General features: G+C 40.3%; 1 protein-coding gene across 1 annotated transcript in view; it reads left to right on the top strand.

Annotated features, from left to right (window-relative positions):
* ICA1L (islet cell autoantigen 1 like) overlaps positions 1 to 14197 on the top strand; it is a 60915-nt gene that overhangs the window by 33139 nt on the left and 13579 nt on the right. The window contains exons 7-10 of the mRNA XM_074967953.1: positions 9351 to 9549; positions 10922 to 11047; positions 12793 to 12891; positions 13572 to 13657. Coding sequence (XP_074824054.1) covers positions 9351 to 9549; positions 10922 to 11047; positions 12793 to 12891; positions 13572 to 13657 — 510 coding nt within the window. The remainder of the gene's footprint in view (positions 1 to 9350; positions 9550 to 10921; positions 11048 to 12792; positions 12892 to 13571; positions 13658 to 14197) is intronic.

Raw genomic sequence — 14197 nt, 5'->3', positions numbered from 1 at the left:
CATCAAATGCAGCAGGGGACCTGTAGAAATAAATATAACTGAACAAGAAAGTGAATTTCACCTCTTTAAAAACAAAACAACTTGAGCTTTGGGGGAAAAAATTCAGCTCAAATTGGGAAAATCAAAACCTCAATTTCTTGTGGAAGTCAAATTCTGGAATATTTTGTTTCTGAAATGAAATATGCTTCTGGGGCTGTCAAGGAGTGTGGAGCCTGAAAGCGCTGGCCTCTACTACTCCATGACTGCCCCCATCCCAGGAAACCTGTCAAGAATCTGGGAGCTTTGGAACTTGGCCTTGAAGTTTTCAGGCTGCTGAGAAGCCAGACATCTGGAAACTCTTGGAGCCTCAGCAGCCACTAGGCAGACTGATGATGAGCCAGGAGCCCACAAAGCCGTGGCTAATTTCCTTTGAAAGATTAGTTGAGCCTGGAAGGCCCTGGCCAATTTCCTTTGAAACCTGCAGAACATTTTGCTTTTCACAAATTGGCATTTTCCAACAACAAATATTCTAATGGAAAATTTCCAACCAGGTTTAGAAATAATAGCATGTGATTGTGTAAGACTATCATAAGTCTTATGAATGTGGGGCAAAGTTAGTTAACTTTTTGAGTACTTCATCTTACACCTTAAGTCCTGATACCGCAAACATTTGTGCAGGTGCTTAACTTTATGCACAGGAGTACTCAGATTTAACTTTGCATGCAGAACATTAATCAGGATCATGGTCTTCAATTTCTTTTAATACAGTTTCTTTCTTGGAATTTCATAGGGTTTTTAAAAAATGAAATGATAAAGTTAATTTCCAAAATGTGGAATTATTTGCCAGACAGTGCTATGAGGCAAGGCTGAAGCCCTTCAAAGACTGTATGGAACAAGGCAAGGATCCTCATTAACCCTGCCTCAATGATAACACACTTGTGCATTGGAGGAGATAATTTTTCCACAAATTTTTAATGTGTTGATCTAAAATTTCACTCTGTTATTTTGTGCATACATGTGCAGTGGTAATAGAATGTTAGCATATTAATGATAACCATCTCCTACTATAATTTTTAAAATTACAGTATCTTCATGATAGATTTTTAAAACCTTAGAGCTTGTCAAAATATTTTTATTGGACCACCAAAAAGCATGAAAAAGTCCCATTAGGTATTACCTTTGTACCAAATGTTGTTTCTATTGCCTCCTGCTGAAGTGAGAACTGTAATGTGTGTGTTTGTATACATTAAACACAAAAAGACTACATAAAAAAACATTATCATGGTTGCAAAATCAACCGCTCAAAAGTTAAGAAATGCCAGAATTAAGGTTGCCTGTACAACCTTAATTTGGTCCCCTTGCACGTAGGCATGATGATACAGTCTTTAAGTACATAACATCTCTTATTTCCCTGCTTCATCCAGTGCAGAGAATGAATGGTTCTCACTCAGTGAGCAGCGATTCAAAATTTTGTTTTATCCTCATTGTTCAATGTGTGGCCCCAGGCCTTCCTTATTCCACGCTATTCAAACTCTGCTTTGAAGTCAGAATTATTAATTTCTTCATGGGCTTTTCTATGGTACTCATTATTATAGTATCTGAGTGCTTCACAAATATCAATTTGCTTTCACAAGACCCCTGTGAGATGAATGGATACTGTACTCATTTTACAGATGAGGAACTGAGGCACAGAGAGATTAAGGTCAAAAGTATCCACTAATTTTAGGTGGCTGATTTGTGACACCTAATTTTTCAGAGTACATAGCACTATATAGCACTTTCTATGACCAAAGCACATTTCCCATTGACTTCAGCTGCAGCTGTGAATGCTTAGCACTTGTGCATTTCATACCCAGCAACACACAATTGGTGACCACCTATGAAAAAATTGGTTTAACTTACTTGCCTAACATCACGTACAAACACTGGCGGAGGCAGAGATAGAATCCAATTCTGCCAGGCAGCATTCAACTGCCTTAATTACGGAACCATTCATTTCTTCCTGAAATCCCCTTCCTCATTCACTACACATTTTCCAACTCCTGTAGCAAATGAAGCAGGGGTTGTACAGACAACAGCCTCCTTCACTACACAATCCTGATCCATCCCTAGAGCAAGTTCATCCTATGCAGTGAATCAAGCAGGAGTCCTGTGGGAAAAAATAGTATGTGATTATGTAATTAAAGACTGTATCATAATGCATATGCACAAGGGGGCCCAAAGTAGCTTTTGTTTAAAGTTTTTTAAAAAGTGAACTAAAAAAATAGAAATTCCATCTTATCGCATTGTATTGGCATCCACATGGGTCATTTGCAGGGTTGGAAAATTTAAATTCTCCACACAGACCTCTGCCAGTTGAGCTAACAGAGTAACTGATAGTGAAAGTAGGTTGTCATCCTCTATATGGACCAGGACTAGAGAGGGATGGAGCACTTTGACAGTGAGTTTCACAAATATGTACTGACAGTACAGGAATGGTGAGATTCACAAATCGTGGGTTCCATTCCAGACTTTGCAAGGAAGTATTCTCTAGTGGGCACAGACTCTTCTGCCCAATTACCTCAAGCTTGACCCCTTCTGCCCAGTCTCTGTCCCAGGCCTGTGTCATCTGCACTCCTGACTCCTTGTCCCAATCCCATTCTCCTCAACTAGCCAATTCCGATCTCTTCTCCTCAGGTTTCTCACCCCAGCCCCAATCTCCTTGCTCAGCCATTCCCAATTTCTCCCCCACCCACTCCTGGCTCCTTTTCCCCAGTCTCCTTGCTGTCCCAGTTTCCCCCTCCCTTCCTTTTTGGCTGATCTCTCTCTCTTCCCCTACTTGCCTCAAGTCACCCCATCCCCTCCTCCTCTGTCCCTGTTAACTCCCAGTCTCCCTCAGCATCTCAACCAATCTCAGTGCTCCCACCTGGCTTCTTGTGCCAATCTCTTTGCCCAGCTAGTCCCAGTCCCTCCTCTCAACCCAGCTCTTTGTCAGATCTGTCCCCCCGCTCCCATCAGTTCATAGTCCCAGTGTCCTTGCCTGGCCAGTCACAGTCTACCCCCAGCTCCTTATCCCCATACCATTTCTCTCTCCAGCTCCCAGTATCTATGTCCAGTGAGTCCCAGTCTTCCCCCACACTCCCAGTCTCCTTGCCCAGCCAGTCCCAGTATTCACATCCTTCACAGCTCCCACTCCCAGTGTCCCTCTTCCCCCTGCCCACCAACCTCCAGTCCCAGTCTCCCACCTCAAGCCTCTTGTCCTAATCTACTTCCTCACCTCCCTCAGGTCCAGCTCTTGTCACTGCATTCAAATCAAACAACTTTCCGCTCTGGATTCGTGGAGAGCACAGGAGTGACAGGCTCCCTGCTCTGTGCTTGCCCCAGCCCAGCCTGCAGCAGCCTAGTGCTGCAATTGCTGGAGCATGCCCAATGCAGACAGAATCTGTGGTGAATTTAGCAGTGTAACTAGCAGTTCCCTACTGAGCATGTGCAAACCAATTTTTCAAAGGTGTTTTTGGGGTTTATTTTTTACTTCACTAAATTTGGACAGATTTTCTCTAGAGTAACAAAAGGTCAGTGTCCCTGATGCAAAGGCCACCACCCCTGCCAAATTTCGAGTTCTAGCTCCAAAGCATGGAGGCACCAGAGCCTTTCAAAGGAAAGGTGGAAACTTGGTGGAACAACGATAAGCAATGAGATACGGTAATACCAGGTTACATAATATATAGGAGCGACAGAGTAGGTCATGCTGGTGTGGGAGTAGCTCTATATGCAAAAATAAGCATAGAATCAAATATAGTAAAAATCTTAAAGGAATCAAACAGTACCATAGAACCTCTGTGGATAGAAATTCCATGCTTGAATAATAGGACTATAGCAGTAGGAATATACTACCAACCACCTGACCAGGATGGTGATTGTGAAATGCTATGGGAGATTACAGAGGCTACAAAAAACAGAAAATCTCGTAATAATGGGGGATTACAAATATCCCATATTGACTTGGAACATATCACTTCAGGATGGGATGCAGAGATAAAATTTCTAGACACCATTAATGGCTGCTTCTTGGAGCAGCTAGTCCTAATAGTGACCACAATGTAATTAAATGCAACATCCTTGCGGGGGAAGGGGATACTAAGTAAAGAAACCCCACAGGAGCATTTAACTTCAAAAAGGGGAACTCCACAAAAACGAGGAGACAAGTTAAATGCAAATTAAAAGGAAAAGTCACAAGAGTGAAATGCCTGCAAGCTGCCTGGAAACTTTTTACCACCACCATAATAGGGGCTCAAACTATGTGTGTACCCCAATTTAAAAAAAACACCAAAAAATGCCACAATGGCTAAACAATAGAATAATAGAGGCAGTCAGAGACAAAAAGACATGCTTTAAAAATTTGAAGTCAGATTTTACTGAGGAAAATAAAAAGGGACATATACTTTTGCATTTGACTTGTCGGAGTTTAATTAGGCAGGCCAAAAAAGAATTTTAAGGGCAACTAGCAAAAGACACAAAAACTAACAGCAGTTTTTTTTAAACTATACATCAGAAGCAGAAAGCTTGTGAAACTATCTGTGGGGCCACTATACAATTGAGGAGCTAACGGAGTGCTCAAGGAAGACAAGGCCAGTGCAGAGAAGCTAAATGAATTCTTTGCATCAGTGTTCATGGCAGAGGATTTGAGGGAGATTCCCACACCTGTGCCATTCTTTTTAGGTGACAAATCTGAGGAACTGTCCCAGAATGAGGAGTCAGTAAAGGAGGTTTTGCTATATTAAACAGTCATAAGTCACCAGGACCAGATGGTATTCACCCAAGAGTTCTGAAGGAACTCAAATGTGAAATTGCAGAACTACTAATTGTGGTATGTAACCTGTCGCTTATATTAGTCTCTCTACCAGATGGCTGGCAGATAGCTAATATGATGCCAATTTTTAAAAAAGGCTCCCAAGGCAATCCTGGCAATTACAGGCCAGTAAATCTGACTTCAGTACCAGGCAAATTGGTTGAAATGATTGATAATTCAGTTCTTTACCAACACATAGATTAACACAATTTGTTGGGAAAGAGAGAACATGGCTTTTGTAAAGGAAAACCATGCCTCACCAATCAATTAGAATTCTTTGAGGGTGTCAGCAAACATATGGACAAGGGTGATCCAGTGGATAAAGTGTACTTAATCTTTCAGAAATGGTGACATGGTCCCTCACCAAAGGCTCTTAAGCAAAGTAGGCAGTCATGGGATAAGAGGGAAGGTTCGCTCATGGATCAGTAATTGGTTAAAAGACAGGAAACAATGGGTTGGAATAAATGGTCAGTTTTCACAGTGGAGAGTGTGTCTGGAGTCCCTCCAGAACTGGTCAACATATTCATAAATGATCTGGAAAAAGGGGTAAACAATGAAGTGGCACAGTTTGCAGACAATACTGAATTACTCAAGATAGTTAAGTTCAAAGGAGACTGCGAAGAATTACAAAGGGATCTCATCAAACGGGGTGAGTGGGCAAAAATTGGTAAATGAAATTCAATATTGATAAATGCATATTGGAAAACAAAAAAGAAAAGGAGTACTTGTGGCACCTTAGAGACTAACCAGTTTATTTGAGCATGAGCTTTCATGAGCTACAGCTCACTTCATCGGATGCATAGCATATTGTGGAAACTGCAGAAGACATTATATACACACAGAGACCATGAAACAAAACTTCCTCCCACCCCACTCTCCTGCTCGTAACAGCTTATCTAAAGTGATCATCAAGGAGGGCCATTTCCAGCACAAATCCAGGTTTTCTCACCCTACAACCTATCCTGAAGGATGACCCAACACTCTCACAAATCTTGGGAGAAAGGCCAGTCCTTGCCTACAGACAGCCCCCCAACCTGAAGCGAATACTCACCAACAACCACATACCACACAACAGAACCACTAATCCAGGAACCTATCCTTGCAACAAAGCCCGTTGCCAACTGTGCCCACATATCTATTCAGGGAACACCATCACACCATCACCATCTATTCAGGGAACACCATCACAGGGCCTAACAACATCAGCCACACTATCAGAGGCTCGTTCACCTGCACATCCACCAATGTGATATATGCCATCATGTGCCAGCAATGCCCCTCTGCCATGTACATTGGTCAAACTGGACAGTCTCTACGTAAAAGAATAAATGGACACAAATCAGATGTTAAGAATTATAACATTCATAAACCAGTCGGAGAACACTTCAATCTCTCTGGTCACGCAATCACAGACATGAGGGTCGCTATCTTAAAGCAAAAAAACTTCAAATCCAGACTCCAGCGAGAAACTGCTGAATTGGAATTCATTTGCAAATTGGATACTATTAATTTGGGCTTGAATAGAGACTGGGAGTGGTTAAGTCATTATGCAAGGTAGCCTATCTCCCCTTGTTTTTTTCCTACAAACCCCCCCCCCCCCAAGACGTTCTGGTTAAACTTGGATTATTGCTGTGCACATTGTAAGATGAGCTATTGCCAGCAGGAGAGTGAGTTTGTGTGTGTGGTTTTTGGATGGGGGTGTGTGTGGGGGGGGGTGGTGGTGGTGAGAAAACCTGGATTAGTGCTGGAAATGACCCACCTTGATTATCATGCACATTATAAAGAGAGGTTTCAAAGAGGGATGGGCTATTACCAGCAGGAGAGTGAGTTTGTATGTGTGTCTGTGGGGGGGGGGGGGGAAAGGTGAGAAAACCTGGATTTGTGCTGGAAATGGCCCTCCTTGATGATCACTTTAGATAAGCTGTTACGAGCAGGACAGTGGGGTGGGAGGAAGTTTTGTTTCATGGTCTCTGTGTGTATATAATGTCTTCTGCAGTTTCCACAATATGCTATGCATCCGATGAAGTGAGCTGTAGCTCACGAAAGCTCATGCTCAAATAAACTGGTTAGTCTCTAAGGTGCCACAAGTACTCCTTTTCTTTTTTCTTTTTACGAATACAGACTAACACGGCTGTTACTCTGAAACCTGTCATTATTGGAAAACATAATCCCAACTATACATACAAAATGACAGGGTCTAAATTAGCTGTTAACAGTCAAGAAACAGCTCTTGAAGTCACTGTAGATATGTGCTCTGAAAACATATGCTCAATGTGCAGTGGCAATCAAAAATAACAGAATGCTAGAAACCATTAGGAAAGGGATATAATAATAGGACAGAAAATACCATAAAGCCACTCTATAAATCCATTGTACCCTACACCTTGAATACTGTGTGCAGTTCTGGTTGCCCCATCTCAAAAAAATATATATTAGAATTGGAAAAGGTACAGAGAAGGGCAACAAAAATGATGAGGGGTATGAAGTAGTTCTATATGAGGAGAGATTAAAAAGACTGGGACTGTTCAGTTTAGAAGAGATACGACTAAGGCGGGATATGATAAGGGGTTTATAAAATCATGAATGGTGTGGAGAAGGTGAATAAGGAAGTGTTGTTTATCTCTTCACATAACATACCAAACCAGGGGTAACCCAGTGAAATAGCAGGTTTAAAACAAACATAAGGCAGTACTTCTTCACACAACGCATAGTCAACCTGTAAAACTCATTGCCAGGGGATGTTGCGAAGGCCAAAAGTATAACTGGGTTAAAAAAAGAATTAGATAAGTTCATGGAGGATAGCTCCTTCAATGGCTATTAGTCAAGATGGTCAGGGACACAACCCCATGTGCTGGGTGTCCCTAAAATTCTGATGGCTAGGAAGTGGGACTGGATGACACGGGATGGATCACTCGATAAATTGCCCTGTTCTGTTCATTCCTTCTGAAGCATCTGGCACCGGCTGCTGTCAAAAGACAGGATACTGGACTACATGGACCATTGGTCTGACTCAGCATGGCCATTCTTATGCTCATCAGAATTTTTATAACATGGGCAAAACAACTTATTTTTCCCTTGCTTCATACTCAGAAATGGCTGAACCATTTTGGCTGAAACTTTCCAAAAAAATTCAGCTTAAGGCATACACCTGGCATGGGAAATTTGAATGGTTAGTGTGTTACAAATTTATAAGCAACTGAAAATGTGGCCTTATAATGGAAAGCATTGGACAGCCTTGGTAATATGTGGGTTTGTCACACATGCTTTATGCCAAAGATGTATTTTTTCTCCCATACTCTTTTCTCAAAAAAATGGTTCAACTGTTTTGCTCAAACGTTCCAAAAAAGTCCACACATAGGCAGAGACCAAACCTGGCAAGTTTCAGTCTGACAACTGAGAGTTTGGCAAAGTAACAAACAGCTGAAAAAGGGCCTTTAGAACAGAGTTGCTTAGACAGTGTTAAACCGTAACTGTTAGGCAGTCAAGTTATAAATGCCCACTTTCAGCCAGCTGGAGGTTGAAGACATTTTTAACACTACTGCTGCTAGTGTGCAGAAACATACACCCATGCTATCAGGACCAGAACCTTCACCTGCTTGTCTAGTATGTGATGCCAAGAGCACAACATTACTCATTACTATTGTATGATATCTTAATTCTCTTTGTGTACTGAAACCTGGGAATTCCAAATGACTACTACATGAATGCATCCTTTCTGGTCCTGGAGGCTTGCTATATTTCGTTTAAGTTAATTACGACTATTCTCTTTTCTAAATGTTAGCGTTTGTAGTGTTTGACCACTTTGGGGTAAGAGTACGCTGCAGCCACACATTTGAATGGCAGCTTGTGTAGATGTACTCTTGCTAGCTTTTTTCTGTCTAACTCACTAAATATAGAACTGAGGATGCAGCAGCATGGGCTTCAGCATAGGCTGTACAAGCGGGTATGTACTCAGGAGGGTCAGATGGGTTTGTACAACTAGACCGGGGGTAATCAATTATTTTTTGTCAAGGTCCATATTTCTTGGTTCAGGTATAATCAAGGTCCAGACTCTAGAGAAAGTAATACAAAGATAACAACAATAATGATAATAATAATAATCATAAGTAAATAAAAAGATTTCTTGGTCTGTTCAAAAACATCTGATGGTCCGAATTTGGCGCATGGTCCAGCTGTTGACTACCCCTGAGCTAGAGTATGGCTAGCAGGCGTACTTCTACATGAGCTGCAAATTACACTTGTGGCTGCAATGTAGTCATGTACCCTAGGTCTTATCCTGCAAAATGGCAAGCTCCATTCACTTCAGAGGGCATCTAGCATCTTACAGGAGGTGGTCAACACCTTTCAGAGTCAGGCCCTATGAGGCGTTTTCTACAAGCAAGAAAGAATTCACCACAACATATAGTCACACATACACAAAAATTGTAGCTTGTCTCCTACTGGAATTCACTCTTTGTTTCCTCCCAGCTCTCCCCCCACAACCTAATATGTATTTGCATTTGGCTTATAACCCATTCTACTTGTTCCTTTCTTTTACCTCCAGGGTAGCCCTTTGTACCCCCTTGTCTCGCCTTGGGCAGGAATTGGCAACATTCAGTCACAGGGCTGTGTCTGATACCTTGTTAACAATTGATCGTATGGAGCAGGCCCGCATAGAATACAGAGGGGCCTTGCTGTGGATGAAGGATGTGTCCCAAGAACTGGATCCTGACACCTGCAAGCAAATGGAGAAGTTCAGAAAAGTATTTATTTCCTTCTTGTTGCCAGCAATGTGTGCAGTTGAACATGGTTTAGTTCCAAGTGTAGAGGAGGACAAATCAAGTACAGTACCATTTCAGCTGTGGGGAGCCTAGCAGCTCACCGAGGCTCCCAGGAACTGCCTGGACTCCAGGCACAGAGCTCACGGCTGGGTGTGTCTGGCCACCACAGCCTTGTCTTTTATACTAGGATGCACCAGGAGGATTTTTTAAGTTTTCTTAGTAGAGACATGTCTTGAGTATTTGATTACAGTAAATCATGTGGTCACACAACACAAGGCAATGTGACTCACTGATTATAAAATACAGTAATTGAAAAAACTGTACTTGTTATAATTATCAGTAATTTAAATAACATTTTGTATTGCTGAACAAAACAGAGTACTGTATGATCTTCATTATAATACAGAGGTCCCATTTTGGTTAAGAACCCTCCTCCTGTAAGGGTAACAGAAGACAGATCACCTCCCTTGACAAGCAAAGCTTGCCTCATCATCTCCACCAATGTTGGTGGTGGTTTTGCTACTGCCGCTGTATACATTACTGGAGCTGATGTTGCTTCTCTTGTTATTTCTGCTGCTGTTCCTCTTACCACTTCATCAGGTTCTTTTGCTCCACATTGTTAGCGTACACATATTCTCCTTCTTGCTTTAAAATCCCTGACACTACATGTAACCTGCTGAGGTAAGTCAGAAAAGATAAAATTAAAAAAAAAATTCATTTGATTATTGAAGCAGAAGAAGGTGCTTATCAGCAAAAATCAGAGCACATTACCATAAACAAAAAATATATATCAAAGATTTCCCAGCTCAGGTGTAGCACCTTGCCTTCCTCATTCTAGCCTCCCTGCAACTATTCTTTTAGCACTTGACCAAAGAGAGGGGTGAAGGGAAGTCAGACTCCTTACTTGCTACAAACCAGATATTGCCCCTGTGTGCAGTCACAAGACCAGATTGTAGTGTATTCCTGCAAGAGGGCAATTAAAGGTGCTGTGGGCACTGTAATTCTGAATTTCCTGAGTGTTTATCTGAATGTTATGTCAACTTTAACATTACTTTCTTGCATATAAACAGGATATTTTTTCCTTTTGGAAGTGACAAGACCATAATTAGCAGCTAATTTATAGGGTTTTTGACATTTGATTATAAATTCTTTAGGGCAGGGACAATCTCTACAGTATGTGTGCATGTGCAATACCTATACAATGGGGCCTACAAATTACTCCTACAGATGCTCCAGGACAAGACTGCTGTACATACTAGGACTGTGAAACATTTTCAGGAGTTCTTTTCTGCAACACACACACATACCTATGATCTCCTTTTGCTATTATGTATTTCAACTTTCATGGTTCTAGGTGCAGACGCAAGTGAAAAATACCAAAGCCCAATTTGACAAGTTGAATATGGATGTCTGTCAGAAGGTGGACCTACTTGGAGCTAGTCGCTGCAATATGTTGTCTCATTACCTTGCTATCTATCAGGTATCCATGTTAGATTTGCAGAATGCCTTACACTGGACATTTGAAGGGAAAATAACTTTTTGATATAATGTGGGAGAATGAAGTTGTTAAACCAGAGCACAAAAGTGAACAAGATCTTATAAGCAGCAATGTACTGGTGATAGCAACTTCTCTTCTGATATTTACAGGACGTAGTTGATGGCCAATATCTCCATTGTGAAGGAAGCATTTGAATACACACACTGATTAATTTATAAATACTGTGATTATGTTTTCAAATACATAGCAGACTTGGACAGACAATGCTTTAGCACCTTCCTTTGGGATTTCTTGGAAGAATTTCTATTTTATAAGAGGCTTTGTTGTATTCCAGTTTTAGAGAGAGTAAATGCATGCAGTTACATCAACATGAAGCTGAAGCAATGCTGTGGTGGATCAAGCTCAATAAGTTTGGGATCCATCCAACCTACCAGTGTCCATTTTTCTCATTTCAGTGCTTTTTGAATTTTAGCAACATCTGGAGAGAACTCCTTAATGAGCTGAAAATAGGAGAGAAGGGAATGGAAACTAGAAATATGTATTGAAGAAATGCATTTAGGTGGAAACAGATATATGCTATATAAAGATGAGAGTCTTAGTTCTAATTAACAGGACTTTTTTTGAAGGCAAATGTTGCCATTGATGTTGTATAGGCATTTTCTCACTTTGTCCCTAAAGTTACTGTAACAGTCTCCACAGATTCAGCTATCAAAACAGAGCCTCTAACCAAAGAGCTTGCGCTTCCATGCAAAGCCTAACTGAGCAGCAGTACTGCCTAGATTCTGTTGCTCAGCTGTGTTTATTTTCTATCACCTGCAGTGCTGCTGATACTCTCAGAACTCCCAACCCTAATTCTCCATCCTGCCTTCCTACCTCAAGTGAACCCAAAAGGCTTTGCTCATCATTCGTCATGGGAGCAGCTCTTAAAGCCTTCTGGATGGATTACAATGGCCCCTGGACAACAGAACCAGTTCAAGTTATAAGAATGAACCTGATGCTTGAAATAAACTGAACCCAAACAATTTTTTCCTGGTTTGGATAAATCTTCCCCCATCCCATATCAATCCTTTTCACTGCTACACTCTAACTCCATAGGCTGAAAAATCAGTGAGTCTTGAGTCCCTCCTGTCCAGCCCTAGGTTACTGCTCTCTGCAAATGTGCTGGCACTTGAGCGTTTCACAAGCAAGCATGCTTCTGGCAGGAACCCTCAAAATGGAGAATCTTGCACATTTTTGGGCTTCTTGTAAGAGGAGAGTGTCCATATTAATATATATTTTCATCCTTGTTTAAATAAAAAAAAAATGGCAGAAGGGGTTTTGCAAAATTATTCCAAAAGATATCGTGGACAGAGAGAAATCCTCCTTTCCAATCTTTCTCTCAACAGAAGATTCTGTGTTCCTTCACCCTAGTGAACTTTTCTATCTTCTCTATGTCCTGTCCTCTCCACAGGAATATCTGGAAGAAAAGCCTGTAGTTTCAGCAGCAATTCTTCCCTCTGTGGAACATACTAAGTCCTATGAACAGATGGCTGGGAGTATAGAGTTACACGTTTCCATCTTGAAACATCCCTTACACGTCATTCTTACTGAAATGGGAGATTCAGGATTGGGAAGAACTCCCAATTTGTTTAGAAATTGCTTATGTCAAAGGAGACAGGAAAATAATGATAGAAATAGCTGTCAGAGGTAAGCCTGTGTAATATCTCCTTTGACTTTTTCCTTCTCAGATAACCCTTTTGCACTTCTGCAAGAAGACAGCAGGACTGATGTCCAAAATCCATGAGGAGTTCATAGGTGTCCACCCATATCACTGTGTTGCACTTGAGGTGAAGTTTTCATGTTATTTCTGTAAGATACAAGGTTCTTGAAAAGAAAATACATTTTTTTTGGAGAAGTAAATTTCAGATTCAAATAATCATTGAAATATATATGTCTAGAATTAAACTACTGACAAGTCTGGCACAAATAAGTCCATTCCCCATGCTCATTTTGCAAATTTAATCTGATTTTTATTTAAAAAACAAAGCAAAAACAAAAAACCCAGTGGTCACACTTTATATTAAGGTTCCATTTATAAAAATGGAATATATAAGGGGTTAATAAATAAGTGATATTTTAATAAATGGTTAATTATTAGAGTATTATAGAGCCCAACAGATCGCTTATTACTATCCATGACTTATAACTCCGTCTAATGATGTGCTCATAACCATTTATAACACCTACTACTCATGTCTAGAACATGCCTAAAATATCTATTAATCAATCTTTATATAAAGTATTACCAAAATTTTAGTGCATCTGTGATATTACAGTGTAACTACAGTCACAGTATCATAAAGTATAACCAGAATTTCTTAATTACAAAAAATGGTTGTTACAATCAGGTAATTGAGAGAAAAGTTACTGCTACACAGATTACTGCGTTCAAATCATTAGATTGGAGAGGTGAATTTGTAGATATCATCAGTTCCCTCTCTTAAAATATATTTTTTCCACTTCTCAGCAACCACAGGAGCCTTCCCTAAACAATCCCACTGAAGAACATAAAGAGAAGATAAAGAAAGACACCATCAGTGCAAACCTTGATAAGTAAGCAGGAAGAAAAATGATGTGAAATTGTAGAGGATTAAAAACACATGTTGAGCATGTTTGGTGTGGTCATTAGGAAGAGGGTCTCTGCTTCCTAGTATTCATAAATAATAATATATACACTTACTTTCTTCTCCAGCTTGCATTTTATAACCCTTTTCATTCTTTTTCCACTTTGGCATTTTCTTGATATTTTTCATTTCTGTTTTTTTTCCCCCCTCCACCAAAAACAACATCTCACCTTGTTAGGTTAAAATAATTGTTTGTAGTCAATGTTCTTAGCAAGATTAGACCTTCTTTGATGATAACTTGTTTATTAATTTATATATGTTAAACAAAAAATGTTACACAACTTTGCCAAAGTTACACAATTGTTTATAAGAAATGTGTCAATGTGTAACGTTTTAGAACCTATTGCCATCTTAATAAAAACAAAACAGATATAGTAAATAGATATTAGCTCATATGAGTTACTCTCTATATATCTGTCAATACCATTTTCTCACTTCATTGTCTTGATCAGTTTCCATTACCTTAAGT

This window comes from Natator depressus, chromosome 11, assembly GCF_965152275.1.
Source record: "Natator depressus isolate rNatDep1 chromosome 11, rNatDep2.hap1, whole genome shotgun sequence".
In the NCBI taxonomy this organism is placed as follows: domain Eukaryota; kingdom Metazoa; phylum Chordata; order Testudines; family Cheloniidae; genus Natator; species Natator depressus.
This window is presented reverse-complemented; position numbering and strand designations above follow the sequence as displayed.